Here is a 27315-nt window from a genome sequence, read left to right on the forward strand (position 1 = left end):
TGTAACTTAAAAAATAATCACTGTAAGTACCTACTTGAAATTTTCACCAAATATTTTTATTAGTATATTCTATACACAGTTAAATTTTCAAAATAGTATGGCTTTTTTAAGCTATTATTTATAGACAACTGAAATTTTCGATTTTTCTATGTAAATTAGGTTATGTCCATAAAAAAATGTTGTTGCACAAAAGGACTTGAAAATTTAATACAATAGGTTTCTTATAAGTTGTTCTTATTAAAAATCAAAAATAATATTTTTAGAAAATATGTGAAAATTTAAAAATAAATTTTTTATATTTATATCATAGGTTAAAAAATTTAACATTATGTTTTCCATGAGCTTTTCTTCAAATAGCTATAAAGAAAACTAGAAGCGTCATTAGAGGCAAAAATGTTATGAATATGGTTCGGATTTTAAAGCATATGCTTATTTTTTTATATGTGAGATAGAAATCTAATTTTTTTATATAAATTCGTTTCACGTCAATATGATTCCAAATAAACCAATTTTCTTTTGTTTTTTTTTTTTTATGTAAATACTTTTTTTTTAGTTATTCCAGCTGTAGAATATTTATATATTTATTATGTTACTATAGTAATAATAAAAAATTGAATTAATAAGAAACGTAAAAACCCAGAATACGTTATAGGTACTGGATTATTATTGTTTTCGTTATCTGCTTGTTTATTAAAAGTATTATCGATATAAGATTATCGATCTACATTTTAAAGCAAGCAATACCTATACGACTAGTATGCCTATAACATTGATATCGACCATATCAAAATTTAAAATTTAGTGTTGTAATTTTAAAACTCTTGTATGAAGTATGGTTTACAATTCGGTTCGGTGTGATCAATTCAGTGGATGTGTATAATCGTTTTATATGTATGTAAATATACAGAAATACATGGTAATATACTCTTTTTTTAATTTAATTTAAATTTTTATATTTAAAATTATATAATTTAAGTTTATTAAGATAATAATAATATTATAATTATTATAACATATTTTTTTTGCTATTAAAATGATCGTGTGCTTTTTTAGTTGCTTATTATACTTTAAAATCCGAGCTCTAATTATGAGCGTTTGAAGTTAAAATCTTTATGAAATCGCGTAACGATAACGTTTATCTTCAAACGATTTTCAATACTTATTATTGTTCAAAAACTATGAGTCTTAGATACTTGAACATTTTTCCAGTTATTAAGATTGGCATTTTCTTTAAATAATTTAATATTCAAAATATTTCGCTAATTTTAAGTCTATAATAGATAGGCATTTAAAATATTCATTTTTATATAAATATCGATAAAATTTTTCGGATAAGTTAAAATACATGAAAATTTAATAAAAAGTTCCTCACGAGTTAGTCATATATTGGTTCAAAAATTATAAGAATACATGGGCACAATTTTTTTTATTAGCATTTTAAGTTCAAATTTTGACAAATTTTGTCAAAATATGAACATTTACAAATTATTTTGTAGTTCAAAATGTATAAAAAAAATTTGTTTAAGTAGCTAAGAGTTGGAAAATGAATACATGATTTTTCCATAATTTTGGCTTACAATAGTTATAAAAGAACTTGACCAATTAAAACATTTTTATCTTAAGTTTAAATTTTTCTAAAATCCACTCGTTAAATAATGATTTACTATCAAATAATTTTAGATTTTTGTTATATTTAAAAACTGCTAGTCGTAAAAATTTGAATTTTCTGTATACAAGATTTAATTTTGGGGTATTCAGGTCATTAAAACATTATGTATAAATTTAACACATTTATTAAAGTGACCTACTTAATGACAAGGTACACTCAAAACATATACTATACTCAACGGAGCGAGTTCTTTGGTTTTTTTAATGCGTATTCATAAAACCAGGGATGCAGTTGTTCCTCCACGTAGACGACTTTGCTAGTTGTTATGTTATTCATTATACCCAGAATCTAGCTAGTCCGAGATTTATTAACTTACAGGTTACATAATATATCACTGCTTTTGCAGTTGTCCCTGCAGACATGTTTAAGTATAAGTTTTGCAATTAAACCTTTAGTAATAAAATAAAAATCGATTAAAAACAGATAAAACACTGATCGTTTTATTTTTTACGTTCCCAACGAAATCGCACGTGATCGCTTTATAAAAATTGCAATGAATTCTTTACCCTTTATTAAAACGTATTTTAACTTATCATCGATTCTCGGAGATAACGTTCAATTGAAAAAAAATCTACTGTGTCATATACGTTTTCGATTTTGTTGTTAAAATGTAAATCTTAAACGTCACGCATACAACTCATACTACGCTTGGGTCTTACTATGCAATTAAGTTTATTATTGTTATTTCATTTATTATATTAAACTCGTGTACAAGTATATTATAATTAGCTGTAAACGTGTGTAATGCTACTTACATCTACGAGCGCGAACTTCGCGAAGTTTATCCTTGTTATAAAATATGATGACAATTGATCGCCGGTATACGTAATAATATGTATTATTTGTAAATATTTCTCTACACGAGCACACGCATCGCATGAATGCATGCGAAGTATTATATAATATTATATTAATGTGCCGTACGAGTATATGCTACAGCTAATAGCTCGTAGATATATCGACAATTGACGATTTAAATTTTTCATCAACTCGTGTTGTGGACTTCCGACGAAACATATGCATATTTATGTTCATAATATATTGTGCAGGGTTTCATCGTTTATTATTAAACTATATATAAAAAAAAAAAAACGGTCAATTTTTTTTCTTACCAGGTAAGCAGAAAAAAAAACGTATATTTGTATAGCAATATATTCATACCGTGTGCATATTGTTTAATATAATATGCATATATAGAAACGGAGTTATGGTACTTGGCGTTTTCAAGTATTAGCTTATATTATTATAATATTATATTTATTGTATACACATGTTCGCACGTAAATAACATTGAATATTATGATAAAAAGGCCACGGACCACCCTGTACACACACACATATATATTATAAAAGCCATACATACATAGGTAACCCGTGCGAATGTTGATAATGTAATTTATAGTGTTTGCGCAATCACTTATGTACATTATATATATATATATATATATATATGTGTGTGTGCATTTTTGGGGTATATTATATATATTAAATTGTGTACCTGCTATGGAGCAAGTCTCGCTCGCCCGAGGCCAAAATAGCCTACGATATGATGATAAATACGAAAATGTTTGTAATAGGTAAACACAATAATAATAATACGCCGTAGTATTAAACGCGATGGCCGTTTGTTTCACATTCGATTTCGGACGGCGGGGTGGTATAGATCTCGTCGTTGGACAATACGCGTGTTGATTTTACTTCTTCTTCTTCTTTTTTTTTTTTTTTTTGTTAAAAAACTATTTAAAGAAGCCATTAGACGTTTGAAAGAAACTCGTGAGTAACAGTTTTGAAACTTGTTTATAGTTAAATTTACAGTTATTTTTAATATAAATAGATTAATTTGGACAAGTGTACCTATACATATATCATGTTGTACCTGTAAGAACGTGTTGTTGGTTTTTAAGGAAATCTATTATCTTACAGATTTGATTTGGGTTCCGGTTAAAGGATTCTAAAAGGCGTTCATAGACATTCCCTCATTTTTTAACGATTTATTTTGGCCAACATCTACAGTTATTGTAAAAATGTCAAAGAATTGAAAATGCTCTTATTGTATCTTTAGGTTTTTTTTTTAGTCTAAAAATAACTTTATTTTTTTCTCATATAAATGATTTATATTCTATGTATATTATTTTAAACCGTCTACTCTGACTTGCTGAAGTCTTGGTTAAAAATGATTTTTTTACAATACTATATTATGTAGTGCACTATAGAATTTTATGGTGGCCGTAATGTAAGTTACATTAAATTTTAATCTCGAGTTTGAAATTTGCAGCACATTAAGTATTACGCTCCAGCTCTGCAGTGTTCATTTTTTATACTCAATAATAATAGTTTTATTATTTGTTATGTTAACGTGTAAAAACCGTAGTTACATGCACGTATGCGTTCATAACTTATATTTGAAAACTAGACGGGAACTATACGGTGTTTCGCTAGAAAATAATCTATTACGACTTCTTTAAAATTGAACACTATAATATTAATAAATAATAACACAGTAAGTATCATAAATTCATAACACAAATAAAACAAAACGAACATCATTGTAATAGGGATTGCATGTCCAACGTATACGATGACGCATATACTATTATAATGTGTACTTACGTTTTTTAATGTATCAAATATTGGCCTAAGCTGTCTGTGTAAATGTATAATTAAATGTTTTGATAAAATCAACTATGTGTGTGTGTGTGTGTGGCTACTTATTAGTACGTATAATATACAATTGTGGTTCGTGACAAGACAGAAGAAACTTTTATTGTTTTTTTAAGCTGTTGGAATAAATGTATAAATTATTACTTTTATACTTAAGTTATTCATATTTTTTAGTAGGTATTGAAAAACAATAATAAATGTAAATATAGAAATTAATATAATATCGAATGGAACTACACTGTATCATAACATTAATTTATATTCATCAAACTCATTTGAATTATAAAACATAATTCATAAAATATATATAAATGATTAGTTTTGAATAAATTTTGCTCGTATTTTCTATACATAATAACATAATAATATAACCATCACAATACTTTGCGTCGTGTTGTCAAGACGTAAACATCAGCAATAAAACTTAAATTCACATAGCTTTTTAAGATAACGTCCGAATTTTGTACTTTTGTAAGACGTGTATTATGTATAGGACTATAATAGGTATATATAATATTATGTAAAATTGTGGACAATAATTGATGATTATTTTTTTTGAAGGATATTTTCTCAGGTGGTGTATTATTCTGGCACCTCTGAATTTTTTTTACCAGTTCTATATTATTTCGTGCCATTTTGTATCACCGAGTTTAGAATTTATTTTTAAATATTTTATGCAGGAAAATGAGTTATACCGCCGAGGTAAAATTATTTCAGCACCGCTATAATTAATACAATTTTTTCATATTTATTTCTATACATTAGACTGCAATACAATTAACGTACGATTTAAACACTCATTATTTTAAAAGTTAATATATTCTGCAGCTTTGAAATAAATATTCGAAATTAAAAACGTTTCTCATATTTATGGGATCTTAGATAATTTTTCATTTAGTAGGTATTCATTGGATATTGCGCATTTCAAAAATCATTTAATACAAATCGAATCCTTTATTTATTTTTCACATGACAACTGTCACATTTTTAATTATTCAATTTTAATTTTACATCACAGAATTCGATTAGAATAAATCAATTTAATGAATTCAATTTGTTTTATTTTAAATTCGAGAATATATAGTATAAATTAATAAAAGAAATATATATAAAATCGTTAACAACCTGTCTGGTGAATAATTTCTGTTGTGTTCGACGAAATCATCGTGTGCCACATGGATTGTAGACTTTATGATGATTTTATACTTTCATAGTTTTTCAGGCATTAGTGTGTCGATATTGTCGTGCCTATATACATATCTTTATGAAGCATATACGTTTACGAATATACTCATAATATTTATACACTTATCAGTGAGTAACTTGTTTGTAACTCGTTTTAATTTGAATGATAATCCGCACTATTTGTCAGTGTTTTAATAAAGATTATAAAATAAATTGTTCAAACATAACATTTTATTTTTAATTATTTCGTTTTGTGTCATCGAACATTTATTGATGATACAATAATATCATATAATATGAACATATGCGGAAAAATATTATTTCATCTGCTGCCTGTGAAGGAGTGACAGTAAAAATACCTATATTTAAGGCATTTTTTTATTCACATTTTTTTAAAAGCTACAATTTTATAATCTTATTTCTACTTCGTAGAAGTGAATTTCATTACAAGTCACATCTTTATTAATATTGAAGACCGGAAATAATATAATTATACAAAAAATAAATAGTATAATGTTATTTTATCATTGGCTTTAGTAGCCTGTTAGGTCGAAATCTTGCAGTGTATACTCGTTTATATGGTTTTTCCGAAATTTAGCATCTTATATAAGATAAACTGAGTTGTTATATTATGCACAGTCGTTTCCGGCCCCTTTAAATCGAACAAAGTCCTTTTGTGCTGTTTCCCATTTTAGACGTACAATATATATATATATTTTAAATTTATATGTATATAATTTAATGTTTACATCCGGTAAAAACGATTTTTGTCGATAGAAAGCAAATTTTATCACAATAATTAAATAGGTAGCTATTTATGTTCGAAACAATTCAAAACGTGCACACATACAACAAAATATAATATATTAAAATACATACATTAAATTTATTTATTTATGCTTGATTTTAATTTCTGAAACATCGTTGAGAATTCACTAATTCAATATATGCTGTATAATTTCTAATTAATGTATAGACCATACTCGTATAGGTGTCCAAGTACATAATTCATATGTTATAAACAAAAGGTAGTTTGAAAGTATTATACAAAGTGGTGTATCTACACCGCCCCTAGATGGAACCATTACTTGGAATTTCCGATAAAAATAATTCTCAACTACTTACTAAGTTAAATTAATTTTATAATTATGATAATCATTTGTTATTTGAAAACAAAAATTATGTACCTATTGTGGTTAATAAATGTGGTAAATAAATAATAATACATTTATTCAAATTATGATTTTTTGAATTTTTTAATATATCTACTTAAAGATTATATTTTTAAATTCTTGAGATTTTTTTTGTGTGACAATACAAGAATTTTGTTTTTCAAATGAGAACCCCCTCCTTTTTTTTAAAATTATTTAGAGAATAATATTTTTAAATTTTTTAATATAGGTACTTATTTCAAAATTTTAACGAGTGGTATTTAATAATTAAAGTATTTATAGTAAAGATTATAGCCCTTATAAATTATAATAAAATAAAATCGATGTAACATCCAATATAAATCCACATACAATTGATATTGATAAAGATAAATAATTGAGTGGATATGTGAGGAATAGAGGGTAAAACGAACTTTTGATGTTCTATAGTATTTTATATACTATATCATCTGATGAACTTTGACTATAACTTTTTAATACAATACGCCGGCCCGCCGTCTTTAAAAAATAAAATTCTGTGATCATCAACCATTAATCAATAAACAGTCGATAGTCATCAGCCCATAACTAACAGAAATAGTGATAATTATTTAGTTATCTTTTTAGTTCATTTGAAATTTGAATATTTGAATACTTTGTATCGCTTCGGTTAATGACATTAACTAAAATATGTTGAATGATGTTCGAGTAATAACATTACGATTCGATTGGTAGTACAAATTTAAATACTTCATAGTACTATCCGTAATTTTTTTTTAAATTATACTCAAACGTTTTATTCCTTTGAAATTATGTCTGAAACAAGTGATGAAAGTATTGATTTTACAACAATGTGTGTTGTTTGTATGTCATCACCATCATTTGGGACAGTAAAAACTAAAAATGTTTTAATTTTCAACTTTGAAGATGGTTTCTATTATGAAATTGAAACTAGTTGATACTTAAGGGAAGGTAAAAAAATAAAAAAAATTTGTTATTTTTTCTTAATAATCGGGGGAAACCATCGAGGAAAAACTATAAATTTAACACTAAACCAGTTTTTGACGAAATTGATTTGTTTATTTTATTGTTATTCAAAAATAACTAACTGTAGAAAATTTATATTTTCTCCAAGTATTTATATAATTGTTAAATATTAAACCAATTTACTGTAATACTAATAGTAAAATAATTTATCTTAATAGTGATATTAAAATACATATCATAAAATGTACTTAGTGTTGTAGGCTGACAGGCTGTCTCAGCTCATGACCGTTTAAGTATACATCATTGAATTTAAATTAAATACATCTATTACAGTGATCCACTCGAAACCTGGTATTATAGTACAGCGCGGTACTCACTTACTACCTTTTTTTTTGTTTATAACGGTTAAAAAAAAAAATTAAAATCTTTTTAAAATAATTTTATTTTTTAAATTATTATCAATGTTTTATTTAAAACATTAGAAATTAAAATTATGAATTCAAAAATTCAATTTCCTAAAAATACAATATTTGTTTATTGAAAATAAATTAAACTATTATAAAACATTATTTTAAACGTCAATTGATACGTTTTAAATGTTATTATTTAAAATGTGTTTTTACAAAACCACTTGTATAAAACATTTTGCAATTCTACTTGAGAATGAAGTATAATAATTAATAAGTGCTGTATTTAAATACTAGTAGAACATTAGTATTATACGAGTAGGTATATATTATATAAATAACATAGGTACTTATATATTCCGTAAATGGTATACTAATCAGTAATCATATTATTATATAATATTTTAACCTTTAAAAATTGGAAAAAAGGCTATGCTAGAAAAGAAGAGTTTTTAAAAATATTTTATTGCTTTTTATAGTATAGTCGCATATAAATATATTATAGACAAACGAATAATTAATAACAAAGCAGTAATTTAATACTAACATAATTTAATTAAATGTATCAGTTTATATTATAGTTATTTTTGAATCTAAATTCGGTGAATAGAATAATGTTGATATTATATAATATGTTAACATTTTTTGTCTAAAAAAAAATGTTCTAAGAAGTTATTACTTTCAAAATAGTAATGAGTGTTTTCACTGTTATACGCCCATGATATTTCTATAATAAATGTTTTATAAATATTTGTCGACATGGACTGAAAATCTTTAGATAAAATTATTTTCAAGAATAAAGCATTAAGTGGTGTTGTGTCGCTACTCGGTGGTAGTCGATATCCCCTGCTCCTTCCTAGGGATGCTCTAACTGAATTTAATTTCGATATATCACAATGATCAATATCGCTATTTGATATATATGAAAAGATAAATATCGATATATCGATATATCGGTAAAACTATATTCTGATAGGTGATATTAATTAATTAATTGATTAATAATATTTAAAAATTATTAAGACGTACGGAAAACTAGCTTGAACCATTTTTCTACTAGTTAATGCTCCATTAAAAATATTATTCACTTAATTTCCGTAGATGGAACTTTTGCTACTGTTAGGTTCCTTTAAATAAAGATTTATATGAATGCTATTTCATTTCAAATAAATGCATATGCTTTAAATTATTAGGTATTTTATATTTTTTTATACTAACAGCGTCAATATCTTGAGGATCATCCTCATTATCCGTGTGTGGTGTTTTGTTCACTATTAAAGCTGTCTGCGAAATTATTTTTCCTCGTACAACTTTATCCTATATACATTTATAATATAATATAAATTTTATATAGGTATCTTTATTGGCTGTATTATTGTTCAATGATCTTATTGTGTATATTATATATGGTTTTTTCAATTCTTCTTTAATATACAAATTTATAGAATTATTATGCTGTGCTTAATGCTTATATATTATGGCAATTAAAAAAAAAAAAAAATCGAAAAACCTAATCTGATAGGAGTCCTACCATACCTACCAACTCTTGTAACCTATACGTTTGGTTGCCGTGTAATGAAGTTTGAGTTGTCCACCAAGTACGTTTATTAACTTGAATTGGGTTTATAAAATGTAGGGAGCTATAGTACAACTAGTATATTTAGCGCTCACGAAATTTGCACCAACGGATACCATTAGCACTTATACTATGAACGTTATTTCGGCTGTTGCGACCAACGTCACGAAACGGGATCGACTTCATGGGTAGGTTAGATCCAGCGGTGACCAATTCGACGAGCATTATGACAGTGGCGACGACGACGGACAAGCCGAGGACGACAAGCAGTCCTCGTACGTGCCCGATGGTCACTCCGATGCTGTCGGCTTCAGTGAAAGTCCAGTCCCGAAATTCCCTAGACAGCCATTTCTTTTGCAAGTAATCCACCACGCCGTTGGTGAGTAGCGACACCATTCTGTGTGGGAGACGATATCGGTTAAATCCATGTACACATTATAATATATTCATACGCGCAACTAAGGTAAAAATTCGGGGGGGGGGAGGCTATAGCCCCAAACAAATGTATTTACATCCATTTGAAATGTTATATTATATTATACATTCATAATCGAAAAATGAATACAAATAATTGTTATTTTATTTATTCTATATTCGTCGGCTTTTTAATTTATTATATTTTTGCTCTTGAATACGTGTATTTTTCATTTTATACAACATACTATAATAGTATATATTAAATTTGCACAAAATAAGTTATAGTCACATGACAGAAAAATTAGGGAGGACTTAGCCCCCTAGCCCCTCCTAGTTCTCTAGTTGCGTCTATGAATTTATATATTATATATGTGTATATTGTTTATATATATGTATGCATACTGACATACTATCGTCATACGCACTAATTGATATATTGCTATAAGAAATGTCGTGCCAATAATTTCACGTGAGTAGTTGACAATGGTAAACATCTTATGAATAATAAAAAAAAATTGTCGCTTAATTCGAAATCATTATTTCTCAAACTTTTATTATTCAAGTTATAAAATATATATAAATAGTTTGTATTTTAAGAATGTCATTTTAGAATATTTCTTGTAGTATTCTCCCCTCTTCTCCTGATTAATGAAATCATGAAAATTTACTTGACAAGTGACTTAACGAGATCAATTTAAATTATTTGAATTAAAAATACTAGGACATAATATATCGAGTATTTTTGGTGGTTTGGTTAAAATATTTTGAGAATTAAAACTTTTAGTATACGGACTTTACTTGACGCATGTCTTCGTAAGTTAAGTGACTAAAGGCTAAAAAAAAAATATAGAACTAATTATTTGTCGTATATCCTCTCCTTTTTCCATAAAACTAAACTAGTGTAAGCAAATCGCGATTTCAGTTATATTATATATACGGTGATCATAAACAATTGATATATTTATTAAATCGATGACGGATTAGCCATAATTAATAATTTTTGTGTAGTTTATTTGAAAACATTTTTTTTTGGTACGAATTTTCGTCCAATTTTTGCTATCAATAACTATAGTTAAATGTGTTACAAGACTAAATCGTTTTTCTTTTGACGACGTGTCAATGACTTTTTAACTGTGGTATAGCACTCATTGTCACACTACCGTTATATAGCTATTAAGTATACGTAATCGATATACAATATTTATTTTGGTTAGTGGTAATTGTAATATTCGTATATTGACTTATAATTCAAGAAAAATATCTAAAATGTGATATTATAATATATATTATTGAATAGGTGTAATACTTAAATTAATAACCGATAAGGAATTTCATATATTTGTTTTTAACTCGAAAATTGTATACTTTATGGTAAATTTTGAAGAACGACAAGATCACGGTGTATTTCCGTTTAAAATCTCAAACGAATGGATCTGCTATAGTAGGAGGGCCGTAAGGTATATTGGCCTGTAAACTGCTGAGATTTCGATAATACTATGTTATATAATATAACGATATATGGTTCAGCGTCATTGCAGCAGCTGCCTTAGACTTTCGTAATAATATATTATTATAATGGTGTCACATTGTGCGTTATTTCTATCATTATAGTATATTACATAGGAAAAGGAACGAAATCGACTGAATTCGATACGAAAAAGCATTAATGCGTGTGGTCATTTTTTGTTTTATCTTTTTTTTTTATTGTAAATTTTTATCTGAGATTGGTTAAAAGTTCAGTTTTGCAATTTTTTCATTGAGTTAAAATTTTAGAAATTCGTTCAATATTAAGCTTGAAAAATTGCTTATATTATTATTAATCGAAAATTATAGGATTGAGAGTTAAGCTTCCCTTTAGACCGTTCTTATGATAATATTTCAAATGCGATAAACGAACGATTCAGAAATCGAATTCTACTAAACCTATTCACTTAAGTGAATTTATACACTATAAAACCATTTATTAAATAGTTGTCGCTTATATATCGTTTTTAACAATTTATTATTATTTGTTATCGGAATGTTTTATCGATCGGTCGTTCGGACAGTGGCCGGCGTTGGAATTTCGTTTAATCGTTTTTATAAAACAATAATATAAATAATAATCACGCCGCGTAACTCTATCTGGCGGACGTATGAAACCATAACCCGGAATCAACAGCCGTGCGACGGATCGCGCTCGTTACCGCCCACGGCGACCGAACTGGGGATAATATGTTGCGACGACGATCGGAACCTCCCCCGGTAAGCTATCTGCATAATACTATGACATTATTTTCGATCGGACATTTTTTATTTTCACGTGTGCTCGATCAGCAAAAAATTTGCGAATTCCCGGCGCCGGTACGATGTATATTGTTACGCAGAGGTAAACAGCAATGTCGTGCGAAAAATGATATACGATATTTTTTTCTCGAATTTTAAACGACGGTGGCGTGTTGCAGCCGTTTTCCGGTACCTTGAGACATGTCCCCGTGGGTCGAGTAGGTTGACCGCTTGCATATATAGTATAATACCATCACAGTACATTATATGTAATATATTATATATTATATAGAACATAGATGTATTGTTTTATATGTATAATGCTCGCACAGAATAGTATTTTATTTTCGAATAAATCGACCTGGGTACCTATATATAGGTATATTATGTATATTAGTATTATTCACGTACATTTTTGTTTTTCATATGAGTTTTTCTCAATCGCTTGTTATTAATTTATCGTACAAACACATTATCTCTTAAATATTTTGTGTAAAGTTTGTTAAAACCATATTTTGATTTTTGGCAGATGCCTATAGTATTTTATATTTTAAATTTTAATGCACCCACATCAATCATACGATATAGCACTGCTATTAAAACCTGCAGCGTATGTAATATTATATTACATAATTACTGTTAATTAGAGATCGTGACATAGATTGGACGAGTGTAGAAAAAGATGAATAGTCTCAAATATAATATAACGGGTATCGGGGTACGATATAGACAAGAAATGTATATATCCTTCCTACATCGACGAAATTAAAATTGTTATTTATTGCTATTTTAATTAAAAACTATATGAAAAAAAACAAACTTAATAATTTGTAATAATGTCTATTCACGATTTTCCGAAAAAAAAAAAATCACTCGGATATTTACTCTTGTTTCAAGTTATCAAACTGCAGTGCTGAATCTAACGTTGAATTATACGAAATAGTTATCTACACGTTGCTGTATTAATTATTATTACAGATAGATGAGACCCATACTGTGATATTGATATACTTTATTTAAGTGTTAAGTCTTAGTGGCGTCTCGCCAAAAAGTAATTGTGTTTAGTATATTTAGTTAGATCGTATTATTGTCTATAGTCTATTAAGATATCGTATATTATTTGATTCGCATAAAATATGTAATTTATGGGAATGGTTTTTTTGACAACTGCGTAGTGGAGTGGTAGACGACAAATGGGTATCAATAATTAATTCCATTCATGCCGCGCCCTTATGTATAGAATATAGATGATTGCCGGATAGGGACACTAAAATAATATCGTGCGAATTATTATGGCAGATGCATCCGTTATTTGCAATTTAACGAATCAGACTAAGTTTAGTTGTGTTTTGATTTTATTTTGTTATCAAATTCCATTGTATTTTAAAATAAAATATGCGATACTATTTAACCGACGTTTAATTAGGCATTAGGAATAAAATTACAAAATATATTGTGGGTAATAATTTCAGAAAACTAGGGTTTTATCACATTTATTACTCATGATGGTTTTAATTTAGTTTTGGAGGTAAATGGTATCGTTTAATGGTTTTTTGATTTTTTAGAATATTGCAAGAATAACACTATTTTTGTCTGCTACTAGTAAAAGACTGTTAATTCCTTTGTTTTGAATCAATGGATATAAATGACAAGAAAGTAGACACCTATACTTCCAGGACACGTCTTGTAAACATAAATGTATGTTAGACTTCATTTTATTTTCACATCCGGCTTCACGGATCATAGGAATTGCCTTGACAAACCATAAGTATACACTATATATAGCACATAGCATAAGTATATTATATACTTGCATCTCGTTAATCAGTGGCGTGTACCGTGATCCCTTGACCGTCAACACTGACGCGTAAGCGACCGCGTGACGACCGGCCACTGACATTACTCGGCATCCATCCTGGTGGCTCATAGCCCTGGACATCACCATGGGTGTTTCCAACACCAATATTGCTTGATCACTGCACACCGACTTGGCCATCACCTCGATGTCGCCGTACTCGTATTGGGGGCACGGTGGAACGTTCACCACTCCCAGCCACCGTTCCATTATAAACGTATCCGTCTCGTTCGCCTGTAAATTATAATATTAATATCATATTTGATAATACGTTTATTTATTGATACTTGACCGTAATATTATGATTATGTGACACCTATAATAATATACAGACAGGTATGAGGTCTATGTCATTATACAAGTTAAAGCCAATAAAATATGCAACAAGCACATTAAAAATTTAAAATATGCAAAAAGTATCATTAAAAATTCACTAATACATACAATATACATATTATTATTATATATGTGTATGTATATATATATATTTTGCTTATTTAGATGAAATAATAAAATATTGCTTCAATTTATTTTTAATAATGGAAAAACAAACATGAAAAGTCATTTTTCGATTGTAAATAATCGAATTAAAATTTTTCGGGAATGTTATTTAAAATACCCACTATTTTAGTTATACATACAACAAAAAATGTGTAGTTAATTTAATAATAATTTTTAAACTTAATTTAATAGAAAAAAAGCAATCTAAATATTATAATTAAAATAATACTGTGTAAATAGTTGAGGTTACTGAATTAATTTTTTCTGTATCTTTTTTGTATAATAATTGTTAACATATGTATGCATAATAACGTCTTTATTTTTAATACACTTTTAATTACTTAAAAGTATAAGATAATTTAAAAATAAACTTAAATTTATTAAATTTAATGAAACTATTGAACTGAAAAAACTGAATAATTCAATATAATGCAAGTTAACATATACAGTACTCAGAAATATTGACTAAGTTGTGTGCACCTACTATAATATGTACGCAATGCAGTCATGCCATGTTAAATAATTGCCATTTACCTACGCATCATACATCATTTATTAGTGTACATATTTATAATGGGTAAGTCAAATACTTTTATAAAATAAAATACTCAAATTTTGTATTACAATAGCGTAGTAATAATAAAGCCATTATATTCCCGAAGTACATCTATATATTATTACATTTAAAAATGTAAGTAATAAAATTGTATGATTATTGTAAGTACAGTTTTCCCAATTTCATTTTTTCCGAATCTTATATTTCTAATTTTAATATTTACAAAAAAAAATTTCTTCCGATACATTTCAAAAAAAAAAAAAAAAATAAATAATAATAATAATTTTTGTAAGATATTTATGCGTACCTACTTATTTAATATTATATATGTAGGTAATAGGTATAAAGAATTTGTATGGCATGTCAAGATTATAGTTTGTATCTACTATCTATATTATAGACTATATATTATGTAATATTAGCATATAATATTTAATATATTATATATAAGTAGGTAACGTTTATAATATATTTACTTATTATCGTTATGTCGATATTTCTCTATCTAGACCAATGGTCCTTATACGTAATCACTTTTATTGCTGGATTAATCGTATAAATAGTCGGTATCGAATGACCTTCCAATATCTGACATACCTAATTCTGTTTCATTTTGACAGACGTCACCACAATTTGTGATTTTTCGTAAATTAACTTCTATATTAAAGCATCGTATATTTTCCGTATACATTAACTTGTATTTATACCAAGGAACCAAGCGTCTCATTAAAATTATAAATTCAAATGGAAGAAGAAAGCTTTTTCATGTTGATGAATATCACTAATCTCTATTATACACATTTGGAAAACCAAAATCAATTTTATTGGTTTTCTTATAAAAAGGGTTTCAATCTGATCTGCTTGAGTTATCACGTGTAATTTTGGATAACATGGTATTGATATATTATAAAAACCCCCAAAAGGTATAAGTTATGACAGATATAAAAAAAAAAAAATTAGTAAATATTCTGTAGCAGCCCCAGTACTGTTACAGTTTGGTTGATGAAAAATGTTATGTTGTTTCAATAATATTTATTTATATATTTACCATATTAGAACTCATCACACAGCTAGACAACTAATGAAATGTATCAAGTTCCGTTGGTAGTACGTACTATTGGTGTCAAAAAAAAAAGAAGCAGTGGATTCTAAAGTATATGAAGTTATATACTTTCAGACGCCCAACAATATTTGAAATAAAGATTCTAAAACAAAAATATGAGGTGACGGATTTTAAATAACAAATAATAAATAATTGGAGTTTAAACATACGTTTGTTTATTTTATCTTTGTTAAAGCCTTTATCGTCGTATCCGGGCAGAATGATTACAAAAGTAATATAATTATCTAGAAAATCCTAGTATAAAGCTCGGAACTACGATTACCGATACTTTTGAATTTTCAGTTCCACCATAAAAAGTAGTAGAAACGTTTGATGCTTTAATAGAACAAAATATACTAGACGAATATATTATGTCATCGCAGAATATTTTGAGGTAAATACATTTTTTTATAAATTAATATACAATATAATATTATAATAAAATAGCTGTTTATATTTGATATAATATTTAATGGTAGACAAATTACATTGATGAGAGATAAGCTAGTGATCAAAGAAAACGAATTGAATCCAAATTCTTTCCAAACTTGTGGAACCAGTACCATATAGTATTCCAACGATTGTCAAGAACTAATAATTTGTCAGAAGTCTGGAATAATCAGTTCCAAGTAATTGCCAGACGATAATATCCAATAGCGTCTATACATTTTTTACTGAACTTAGAAAAGAATTGAGTGCATGTTATGGTAACTGGCTTTGGGATAAAAAATCAAAAAATAAGAGAGTGTCTTAATATGGTATGACTGAAAGTCAATGAACAAATATATAATATTGTTTTAAAATATGATGGATTTGTTAATTTTTATTTATTTATAAGTACTACTTTTTTTCATTATAAATATATGTATTAAATTTAGTAATACATAATTTATATTTTTTATTGAGAAATATGGAAATATGATTTTGAGAAAAAGAACTATTGGGGAAAAAGAACTTTTAGGAAAAATGGTATTGAGATAAAGAACTTCTGAGAAAGATTGTGAAAAATGTATTGGGAAAAGTGTCACCTTACCCAATTTTATATTATTATTATCATATTTCGTTATACGTATTGTGAGTGCCGTTTACAGCTCATATTATATATTATAATATTTTATAACTAAACTACCAAGTCCTATGGTTAACGAATTTTTTTTTTTTTGTAGTGTTATTGTAAATTATTGATTGATTACAATTTACAATATAAACTATAAAGAAGATTCAGCACGGGTAAAATAGAGACAGCTACATACAGTTCGAAGAATTAAATTAAATTTTGGACAAAAAAGTAAGAAAACTTTGACTGTACATTATACGTATACTGTTATTATCTATTACATTATTATTTATTACGAACAAATGTTTTATTGTTTTTATATTTTTCAAATTTGAATAATTTAATTTAGACTTCTCGGTTCCATCCCTAGTGAAACCTTATTTCTGTATATTGTTTTATGATTACGCAAAAACTAACAATGCGGAATTGATATGAGATACCATTTGTGATTTACTTACAATTAGTATGTAATATTTAAATGTATTTAAATTGAAATTTTTCTTTGATATTGCATTAATAAATTGACCTAGGTATATCAAATCCCTTAAAAAGCGTATGAGTGACTGCGTTCTCTTAAATATTGTTATAAGTAATATAGTAACAAATTATAGTCACTTTAAACAGCAAGTATCCAAAGCTGTTGCGCCGCACGCACACTACGTGTGTTCGCAGCCTGGATAGCGACTCCAACGACGGGATGACCAGGTCAGATTTGTCAACAGTCAGCCGGGAAAACAGCACGGCCGAGTATGACGTGCTAATGCACAACCCGAACAGTAACGTGACCCAGGATACGACTCGCACGGAACAGGCGTTGGTGTTGACGGTGTGAAGTCCTACAAGACAATAATGATCGAGATAGATCGTGTAATTATTATACTTATTATCGTACGTATTTATGGTTCGAAAAGGCTTAAAATATGTTTAATTATTCATTTATACGTGATGTAACTCTATATGAGATCACTATTATTTATAATTTTTTAAAAACTTTTATATATAATAGGCACTATAATATAGGTGCCTACGAAATATTTCATTATTTTTCTATTGGTAAAATAGAATTGGATCTAACCTAACCTAACCTACTATATCGATAACATATAATTATTTTTAGATATTATGTTTAAGTCACGATACTGCAGAAATTCACAAATCATCCTCCAATGGATATTAAAACATGGATAATAAGAATCTTAAAAACAATAAAAACGTATGATTGAGTTTTAGCTTTATAACTTATCAAGAGTAACTAGAGGAGGTCCATGGGGTCTCCCTCCGAAATAAAATACTTGCTATGTCCCTGCTTATTTTGGCTGTACTTTTTATAAATATTTACATTTTTAAGTTTTGTTACTATTAATCACCAGGCATCAATTGTTTTAGATACGCATAACAGCGTCACGGTGGACCGACACCAAAATCACCGTTACGTCTACCATAACCTCGATGTTTGTTCGTAAGCGTGATTTTACATATACAAGTTTTAACATATGATGGATAGTGGATATACCTTGACTGCAAATCGATCCCCATACGATGAAGAAATAGGATATCAGGCTAGGAGATTCGGTATCCGATCGCTGCGTCTGCCGCGGATGTACCACAGGTACGTCGTCCGTCGACGAAATAAAATGTCTGAAACACATAAACTATTATTCTTACATATATCAGAGTATAGAATATTGCATACTATTTGACGTAACCAACTACAGGCCAAATTGAGAAAATTTCACCCGGTAATTAACTATCTGTTTTTTATAATCCTTTATCCGTCATTTCTTAAAAAAAAAAAAAAAAACACTTCAATTTGTATAAACAACATTTGTGTTTAGGTCAGTTTATTAAAAAAAGGAAGAGAGCGTGCATTTAAAAATTATTGTGAATTCTCACACTATTATACGAATAAGTACATTATAACGTAGTCGTTTTATTCTTTCCAAACGAATTACGGTAAAAAACGTCATTAATATATATATACATATAATTTATATTTGTTTATCATAAATACACACGAACTGCAGAGAAATAATAAAAATAATAATAATTTTAATTGATATAATATTTTGATTGGATGATCTGTTTAAGTATATAATAAAGGAAGAAACAAAAATTACGATGTTTTTCGCGGCAAAGTTCGGAATGTCAACTGGGCTGGTGCACTTTACGCCCTGCGAGCTTTAAAGCGTGCGGCTGGATCCTAAGATCCTGGTACAAAGCTCACGACCATCAAAGAGGGGTGAAAAACGTTCAGTCACACACACATAAACATCCACGCACGCACACATATATACTACGCTATTGATTTTACCCCTCTCTGATAATGCACGGAGACCCAACATTATACGAGCGTTTGCAAAGGTTACATTTGCATATTATTGTACTGGCTTGAATAGATTCGTCTTACTATATATTTTACATACAATATATATATATTATATACATAATATTCGTTTTGGCTGGCGAATCGTTTAAACCGAATGGCCGATTCGTTTTATTTTCGTACATAATAATTACACGTGAATGCGTGATAATTTATGGTTTTTATATCACATACAACGGAATTCTTGAGTTCATATGTTAGATAACTCAGTTGAGGCGGAAGTATACATATTTTGACTCTCAATATGTTTAGTTTGTTCTCTAACAAGTATAATATTGTTATTTTTTACAACCTAATGCTCTAAAAATTAAATGAATCGAGATTGTCTTTTATTTTACTATATTTAAACGTTTTAAAACGATTAAATGAGTCTAATACATATTACGCCATTGCAGCTGCACTCGTACGATGTATAACACAAATATTATGTGAAAACATTGTTTTTAATTAAATTATTTTATTGCATTTAATAAAACCGCCAATACGTGAAAATGTTATAAAACTTCTCTCGTAAATACATTAAAGTAATATTCAAATGTATATTATATGTGTGTGTTTAGCAGCTGTGAATTTAAAATTTAAATGTAGTTATCTATACTTGTACCAAATAACGTATGAAAATTACAAACGGTATATTTACTAAAGTTATTTAAAGTTTTGATAAGATAAGTAAATATTTATTTGACCACAGAGTCATTGAAGTTCATACGGTACTACTGAAACTGACGACAAATAACTGTACAATTATTAATGATAGTTTTATTTTTATATTTTAATTAAAAGAAATGACTCTTAAAGCTATTCTATTTAATGAAAAAAAAAAATTAAAATTAAACTAATTAATGTATAAATTGTTATTTTTATATTCTCAAGGTATTTTATATTTTTTCGTATGATTTTAATAAGCAATATTATTTCGTTAGAATTTCATCAAATCAAATTGTCTACTATAGATTGAATAATTAATATTAATTTAAATGTATCATTATAATAATAATATTGTATAGTATAATATACAAAAGTACATTATTATTAAAAAACGGCATGCATCGTTTTTATGCATATATCATTGTAAAGATAATATTATCTATAGGATAGATATTTTCTCTCCGCCAGTGAAAGGAATAAAAACGACCAATATTCGATTTGCTTCGACGGTCATAACTTATGAATATTTATGACTTGTAACTGCAATATATGTATTATATTATATAGGTTCCGACCTTTTCTCGGTCTATAATTATCATACACGAGCGGCAGTAGCAGTTATGCATACGTGTTCGCAGCTTACTTATTTAACGAAATATAATTTTAAACAAGCTAATTAAAACATGTAACTAAATACCCTACGAAAAATGTCACTTTTATCGTTTATTAAATACTATTTATAATATATAAATATATATATGTGTGTGTGTCTGTGCGTGTGTTTATTATAATATTCGACAGTGGCACTGCATACCTGATTTTCGCGACCAACCACATGCACACGACGATCACGAACATCGTCAACAAAAATGCTGCCCATACTTCTGGACTCCAAGTCACCAAGTATGACAGTGAAGTAGCCCGATTGACGGTGTACTTAGCGTACAATTCGTACCTGCAAAATCAAGACGATACATTTAGGTTAGTTCTATGCATTTTATATTTGGGATTCTCATATGTCGAGACTACGGTTCACTGTATAAGTAATACAATTGTAATAGTACATCATACGTCGTAATACAAGATGATTATTTTTATCAAAAAATACAAATTTTTTCAAAATCTATTATTGGTTTTAAAAATATTTTTTTTAAAATAATTTCCAGACAAAATAAAACAGCATAATATAACAAAATATATACTTTTAATATTTTTTATTGTTAGGTAATGTTTTAATTTTTTGAAAGTAACATACGATTTTAATTTCATATTTTTAAACAGAATATTTTTCAGAGTATTTTGGTACATAACAATTGACATTTGAATGAGTAGTTTATGAGTTATATGTATTTAAAGTTTTAGTAAGCGTAGTAGATAGGTATAAGAGAGGTATACCCCACAAAATGTTGATCTACTAGTACTGTGCTAACTAAAACTTAAAATATTTAACTCATAAATTACTCGTCCAAATTTGATTTTTATATCGAAACACTCCGAAAAATATTCTGCATTAGAATAATATGATATGAAAAATGTATATTGTCATTCAAAAAAGTGATTACTCAAACAATAATAACGATAAAAAAATATAATGATTTTAAAAAATGCTGTTTTATCTCGATTGGAAATTATATTAAAAAAAAAAAAATGTATCTTCAAAAACATTAATAGATTTTAAAATATTGAGTATTGTTTGATAAAATAATTAAGCAGTATATGATAAGTGATGAGATAACATATATGGATTTCTCAAATTTCGTATTTCATAACTAACGTTTTTTGTGGTTAAAATTAAATTACACTTTTAAATTTATCATTAATGCTACTATTTTTTAATTTTATAAATGTAATTCACAGTTTTAGTATTATATTGTCTACATAATAGTACGTAATGTATATAAAACATGGGTAATTAGGTATTAATAATACAAAAATAACGAGTATATTACATTTTGTATAACATGTGTACAAAATAGGTATAATTTCCCAATATTATGTTAAATTTTACAAAAGGAAAGCGATATATTGTTTTCAGTTCTTATACGATTTTTACTGTTTTGTCACACTGACTTGTAGCAGTACGTACTCGTATATTATAATATATGCAGTACATACCAACTACGTGATTCGTATATGATAGTCATTTACGTTTAAACAGCGATCGCGATTTAATGCTTTCGAGATTTTACGGTATTAAAATAAAAGTAATTCATATAATATACTTAAAGCAGTTATATATAGGTATTGCGTCGTCCGTTGCAGTAAAATAAACGCATTTACGTAAAAAAAAACTGCGTAAATAGAAATATCGAATGTAAACAGAATGTTAGGTCGTTCGATGATGTATACTTAAACATTATATAACCATAATAGTGCAGTATTGTAAAATTTATGGCGATGTAAAACGTTGTAGAAATCGTACTTATATATCTTAAATAATTTCCTATGAGGAGAATTGTCAATTTATAATAATTTTCGAATCAACGGGCGCTCGATGCACTGCTGCAGTTATGAAAATAATTATATTTACAATATCATATTCGTACGCTATACGCCATTCTTGTGGCATATAATGTATGTAGTAACGTACCATGTTTTGAAAATCGGAATTGAAAAATCGAAATCTGTAAGTCAGTAGTGGTGACCACGATCGGCACCAAGAGGACGTCACCAGTGTTTTCTTTTAACATCGATCTGCCCGCAATGAAGTCTCCACGAACGTAATTGCTGCTGCTCGCAAACAAACATATTTTTATCAGTATAATGTATTCTATATGTCAATGTCATATTTGAGAAGGCGAAGGGTAGATCGTAGATTACCCTCTACCCCTTAGAGCCTTGATTTTCATATGTATTTATTATTATTGTATATACAATCGTTAAATTGGCGCAAATAAGTATTAAGTCGCATAATTCAAAACGCATATCACGGTAAAAAAATCGTGAAGTCGACGATGTGAGACATGAGGGGGTGCCCTCCACATTTAGTGTTGTAATAAATTTACCCGCCCCCACCTTTCGTCACTTTTGATAGAGCCAAGGCCGGACACGCCCATTGTTACACGTTATTAATAAACACCATAAATATACAGTTTTAAAATCGCGTACTTAGATGTTTACACGCATATTAAATACGACCATAATAATATACGGCATGATTATTATTAATACATCATAATTTAGACGTCTCTTTATTTTGCTCTCTCTAGTTTTTTTTTAAAAAAAAAAAACTTTATTGAGCGTTTTACAGCGGTTAGCTACTATTATTACTGTTTTTGTGCATATATTTACACATAATAATATCGTTAAACATTACCTACTTACACCTACGCAAGTGAACGATACATATTATAATATTCGCATTAATTACACCTATGAGCCGCATAATACGTGTGTATATACGAACCAGTTGTCATAATAATGATAATAATATCATCGTAGCACATATATAACTGCCTCGGTCGTATAATATGACGAACGAAGACGAATAAGTATACTATTAGGTATATTTATAAGTAAACACAACGCACTGTACACACACACACACACACACACGACGTTATTACCTGTCGTTATTTGCTTGACATCGATTTATCGGTCTCGACGGGAGAAAAAATTTTTTAAATAATGGTAAACACCTTGTTTTACAATTTAAAATTCGCAAACACACGCGTGTATAATTACTCGACGTATGTTGCACGGCGGAGAGGAGGTATACCATACAGGATTATGTGTATATATAATTATCACGTTTACGTATAAATATATACACATATATATATATATACGCACACCGGTACCAGAAACGCGGTATACAATAGCGCTGTTCTGGCATTTTGTGTTTTTTTTTAAAATTTTTTTTTATGTTTTGGTTTTTACATTTTCAATGACACGTTCATTATTGTGTGCCGTACGAACCGAACATAATATTATCACCGTGTCTACGCGCACGCCACGAGAACTGCCAAGCGCCATATAAATTTCCAATTAACCGCGTCGTTGTTTGTGCTCCGGCCGCCGAAGCGAAAAAGACTTATCCGCCGCCGCCCCCCGCGTGTATACGAGAGTAGACGATAGCTGGCGTACCTCCGTAGCTGTTCCGTTTCGCGAGATATATCGTCGCCGCCGTTCATCGTATAGGTAATTTACAATATTTTAATAGTGTATAGTGCCGTCGTCGAGTCGGAAAACGCAGCGACGCCCGTCAACATGAGGGGAAAGTGGATTTTCGTCCTTTTGTGCTTGTCCTTTTTCGGAGAACTAGTGCTCGGCGTAAGTTTTCGTTTTCCATATAGGTATATTATGTGTTGTACTGTTGTACACGATATTATGATTGGTGCTCAGTCACTCTTTATATTATAAAATAATATATAAATGGTGCCCAGTAGTACTGATATACCTACCTTTAAGTGCGTAATATTATTATACTTAAATTTAAGCTTGTCTAATGTATTACACATGTACGAGTAGTAAATATGGGTACATAAAAAATACACACATATGGGCGATTTGACCGCGGAAACGCTCGTCGACTCGATTTAATCCCATGCTTAATCGCGTACTTATCCGTCTTATTCAAATTATGATTTTAATCGCTTGTTTAAAGATCGTAATATTTCTAAATATATAATATAGACATAATGTTAATTGCAGCTAGATATAATTAATAATTATTATAATTACATTTACCATTTTAGTCAAGTGCCTATACTCTATATATTGCACTATTTTCTATTATTATTTGAATTCTTAAAAATATAACATCTATGCAAATATGCTTAGGTACTATTTGTAAGAACCTATATTGGCTATACTCATCGGTATTTTATAAATCGTAGGTTATTACATAACTTAAAAGCTGAAGGTTCTATGTTCATTTTACATAATATATTAAATATTCTCTGACAGTGTTATTATTTAATTTTTATAATAGGTATGGTAGGTATACCTCTATACCAGTAACGTAACTGGGTATAACTGGGGAGGGAACAAAATAATTTATTCACCAAAATCGAGAAACTATAACCTAATCGTTTGTTTTTACATGAGTTTTAAAATCATTACATAGCTTAGAAGCAAATCGTAGATACGCATATCCTTAAATAATATTAAATACCTATAATACTAAGATTTCAATAATAAAAATTCTATGATTTCTTTGAAAAATAGGTGCTATGACGATAATCCTGTAATCATAATTCATAAAATATTTTTGTAGCCCATATGAGATAACGTAGAAAATACGTCAACATATTTTACACATTATAGAACAGAGGAAATATGGAATAAATGTACTTTATATACTATAACTTGAGAAAAAAAATGTTATCTCATAAATGTTTTATGCTATTAAATGTATTGCATTCTTTCTTTATTTCCGAATATTTAAAGATACTTTACTGGTGATATATCTGGGGAGAGGGAGTAATATTATTATACCTATTTAAAATTTCCTCTCTATAATTACGCCATTGCCCATACTTTCCAAAAAGTAGGAACAAGTATTGTTTACTGGGAATTATACTTGATCAAATTTCGATAGTTACCAACATCATAAAATTCATAAAAATAATTTTTTAACAATGAACACGGAGATTTCATTCGAATAAAAATTTATATTTCTCAGGGTACCTACTCTTTAAATGCAGTTACTTCATTCTGTGATTAATATTTGTTAACATAGTTTTTAAGCATAATCGCATATAATAGCGAGGTTTGCTTTGAAATGCTAGATTTAATGATAAAATGGGAGTGAACGTGCTTAAAGAATTACCCTTTTTGCGCATAATCTATAAATAATATAATTTGACTGTATGATCTTAACCTTTAATTGTTTACGTTCTAATTTAGAGTATTTTTCCTCCAATTCCTCCTCCGACCATTCCACCTCCATCAACGCAAGACATCGTGCCTCAACAACAAGAAGTAAGGAACGTGTATTCTTAACTGTTTTTGCAGTTTTTTCATGTACATTTTAAAATTTAATGTACATAGTCTAGTATTAATCATAAATTGAGTATGATTTAAGGTCAATTGGCCAATAAACACTATAGCTACACCAGAAGTGATGATCGTCGGAGAAACCACGCTTAATACCAGAGGTCTCCATGCGGAACAAATTCAACAAACTGGAGATCGGCCGTTGGAAACCAGTCTAAAAGCCGAAGAAATATTACCAAAAACTATTGTTATTGGAACTGAACAAAAAACAGTCAGTGAAATTGTAACAAAAAATAATGAGGAAATGGAAACTAAAAATCTTCGACCAACAATTGATAACAATTGATCAGAATTAATATAAACATAATGTACAATTTTTTCAAATAAATATTTCATTATAAATATTAATCATTACTTAAAATTGAAGAATGAAAATATATATAATTGTACCTGATTTCCAGACGTTTTTCAATGATTTTCCATATTTCACCTACATATCCTGAGATATCATTAATCTTACCGTCACTCGTCATTAACAACAAATATGGTGGCATCTAAGTATCAAACATACCAACATTTTATTACAGTTCAGAAAATATAAGGTATTTTCTAAAGTTTAGAAATGTTTAATTTCATCAACAATTTAAAAATGTGTTAAATACAACTTTAAGCTGCTTATATGTAGTTTAATATATATTTAATTAATTATTAAAAACTATTTAATCTGTACCTATATTCATATTAAAAATTTACTTACATGATCAACTATAACATTAAGCGTCTTAGACATTTTTAAAAACTATACTGGAACATATAATGGTTATGCGTCTGTCTATAATAAAAAATAAAACTGAAAACCTCAATATAAATATTTCAATAATAGAGATAGGACAGTCTGATAATATTATTAAACTACCACCATTGTAAAGTTATTTAATTATTTTGTTGAGGTATT

The 27315-nt window shown here is 28.1% G+C and overlaps 1 protein-coding gene and 1 pseudogene across 2 annotated transcripts; one reads left to right on the forward strand and one right to left on the reverse strand.

The window, feature by feature from the left end:
• Positions 1–8534: 8534 nt before the first annotated feature.
• Positions 8535–27288, reverse strand: LOC114131388 (uncharacterized; annotated as a pseudogene).
• On the forward strand, positions 24196–27093 carry LOC114131387 (uncharacterized). 2 transcript variants are annotated; one of them, XM_050201849.1, is made up of 4 exons: positions 24196–24692; positions 26271–26345; positions 26449–26728; positions 26822–27093. In XM_050201849.1, exons 1-3 carry the CDS (start codon positions 24630–24632, stop codon positions 26704–26706), a joined length of 396 nt encoding a protein of 131 aa, XP_050057806.1. In that variant the 5' UTR covers positions 24196–24629; the 3' UTR covers positions 26707–26728; positions 26822–27093. The 2 variants fall into 2 exon arrangements, with proteins under 2 accessions (XP_050057806.1, XP_050057805.1); XM_050201848.1 differs by lacking the exon at positions 26822–27093 and having other exon boundaries at positions 26449–26814.
• Positions 27289–27315: the final 27 nt, after the last annotated feature.

This window comes from Aphis gossypii, chromosome 2 (assembly GCF_020184175.1).
Source record: "Aphis gossypii isolate Hap1 chromosome 2, ASM2018417v2, whole genome shotgun sequence".
Lineage (NCBI taxonomy): Eukaryota > Metazoa > Arthropoda > Insecta > Hemiptera > Aphididae > Aphis > Aphis gossypii.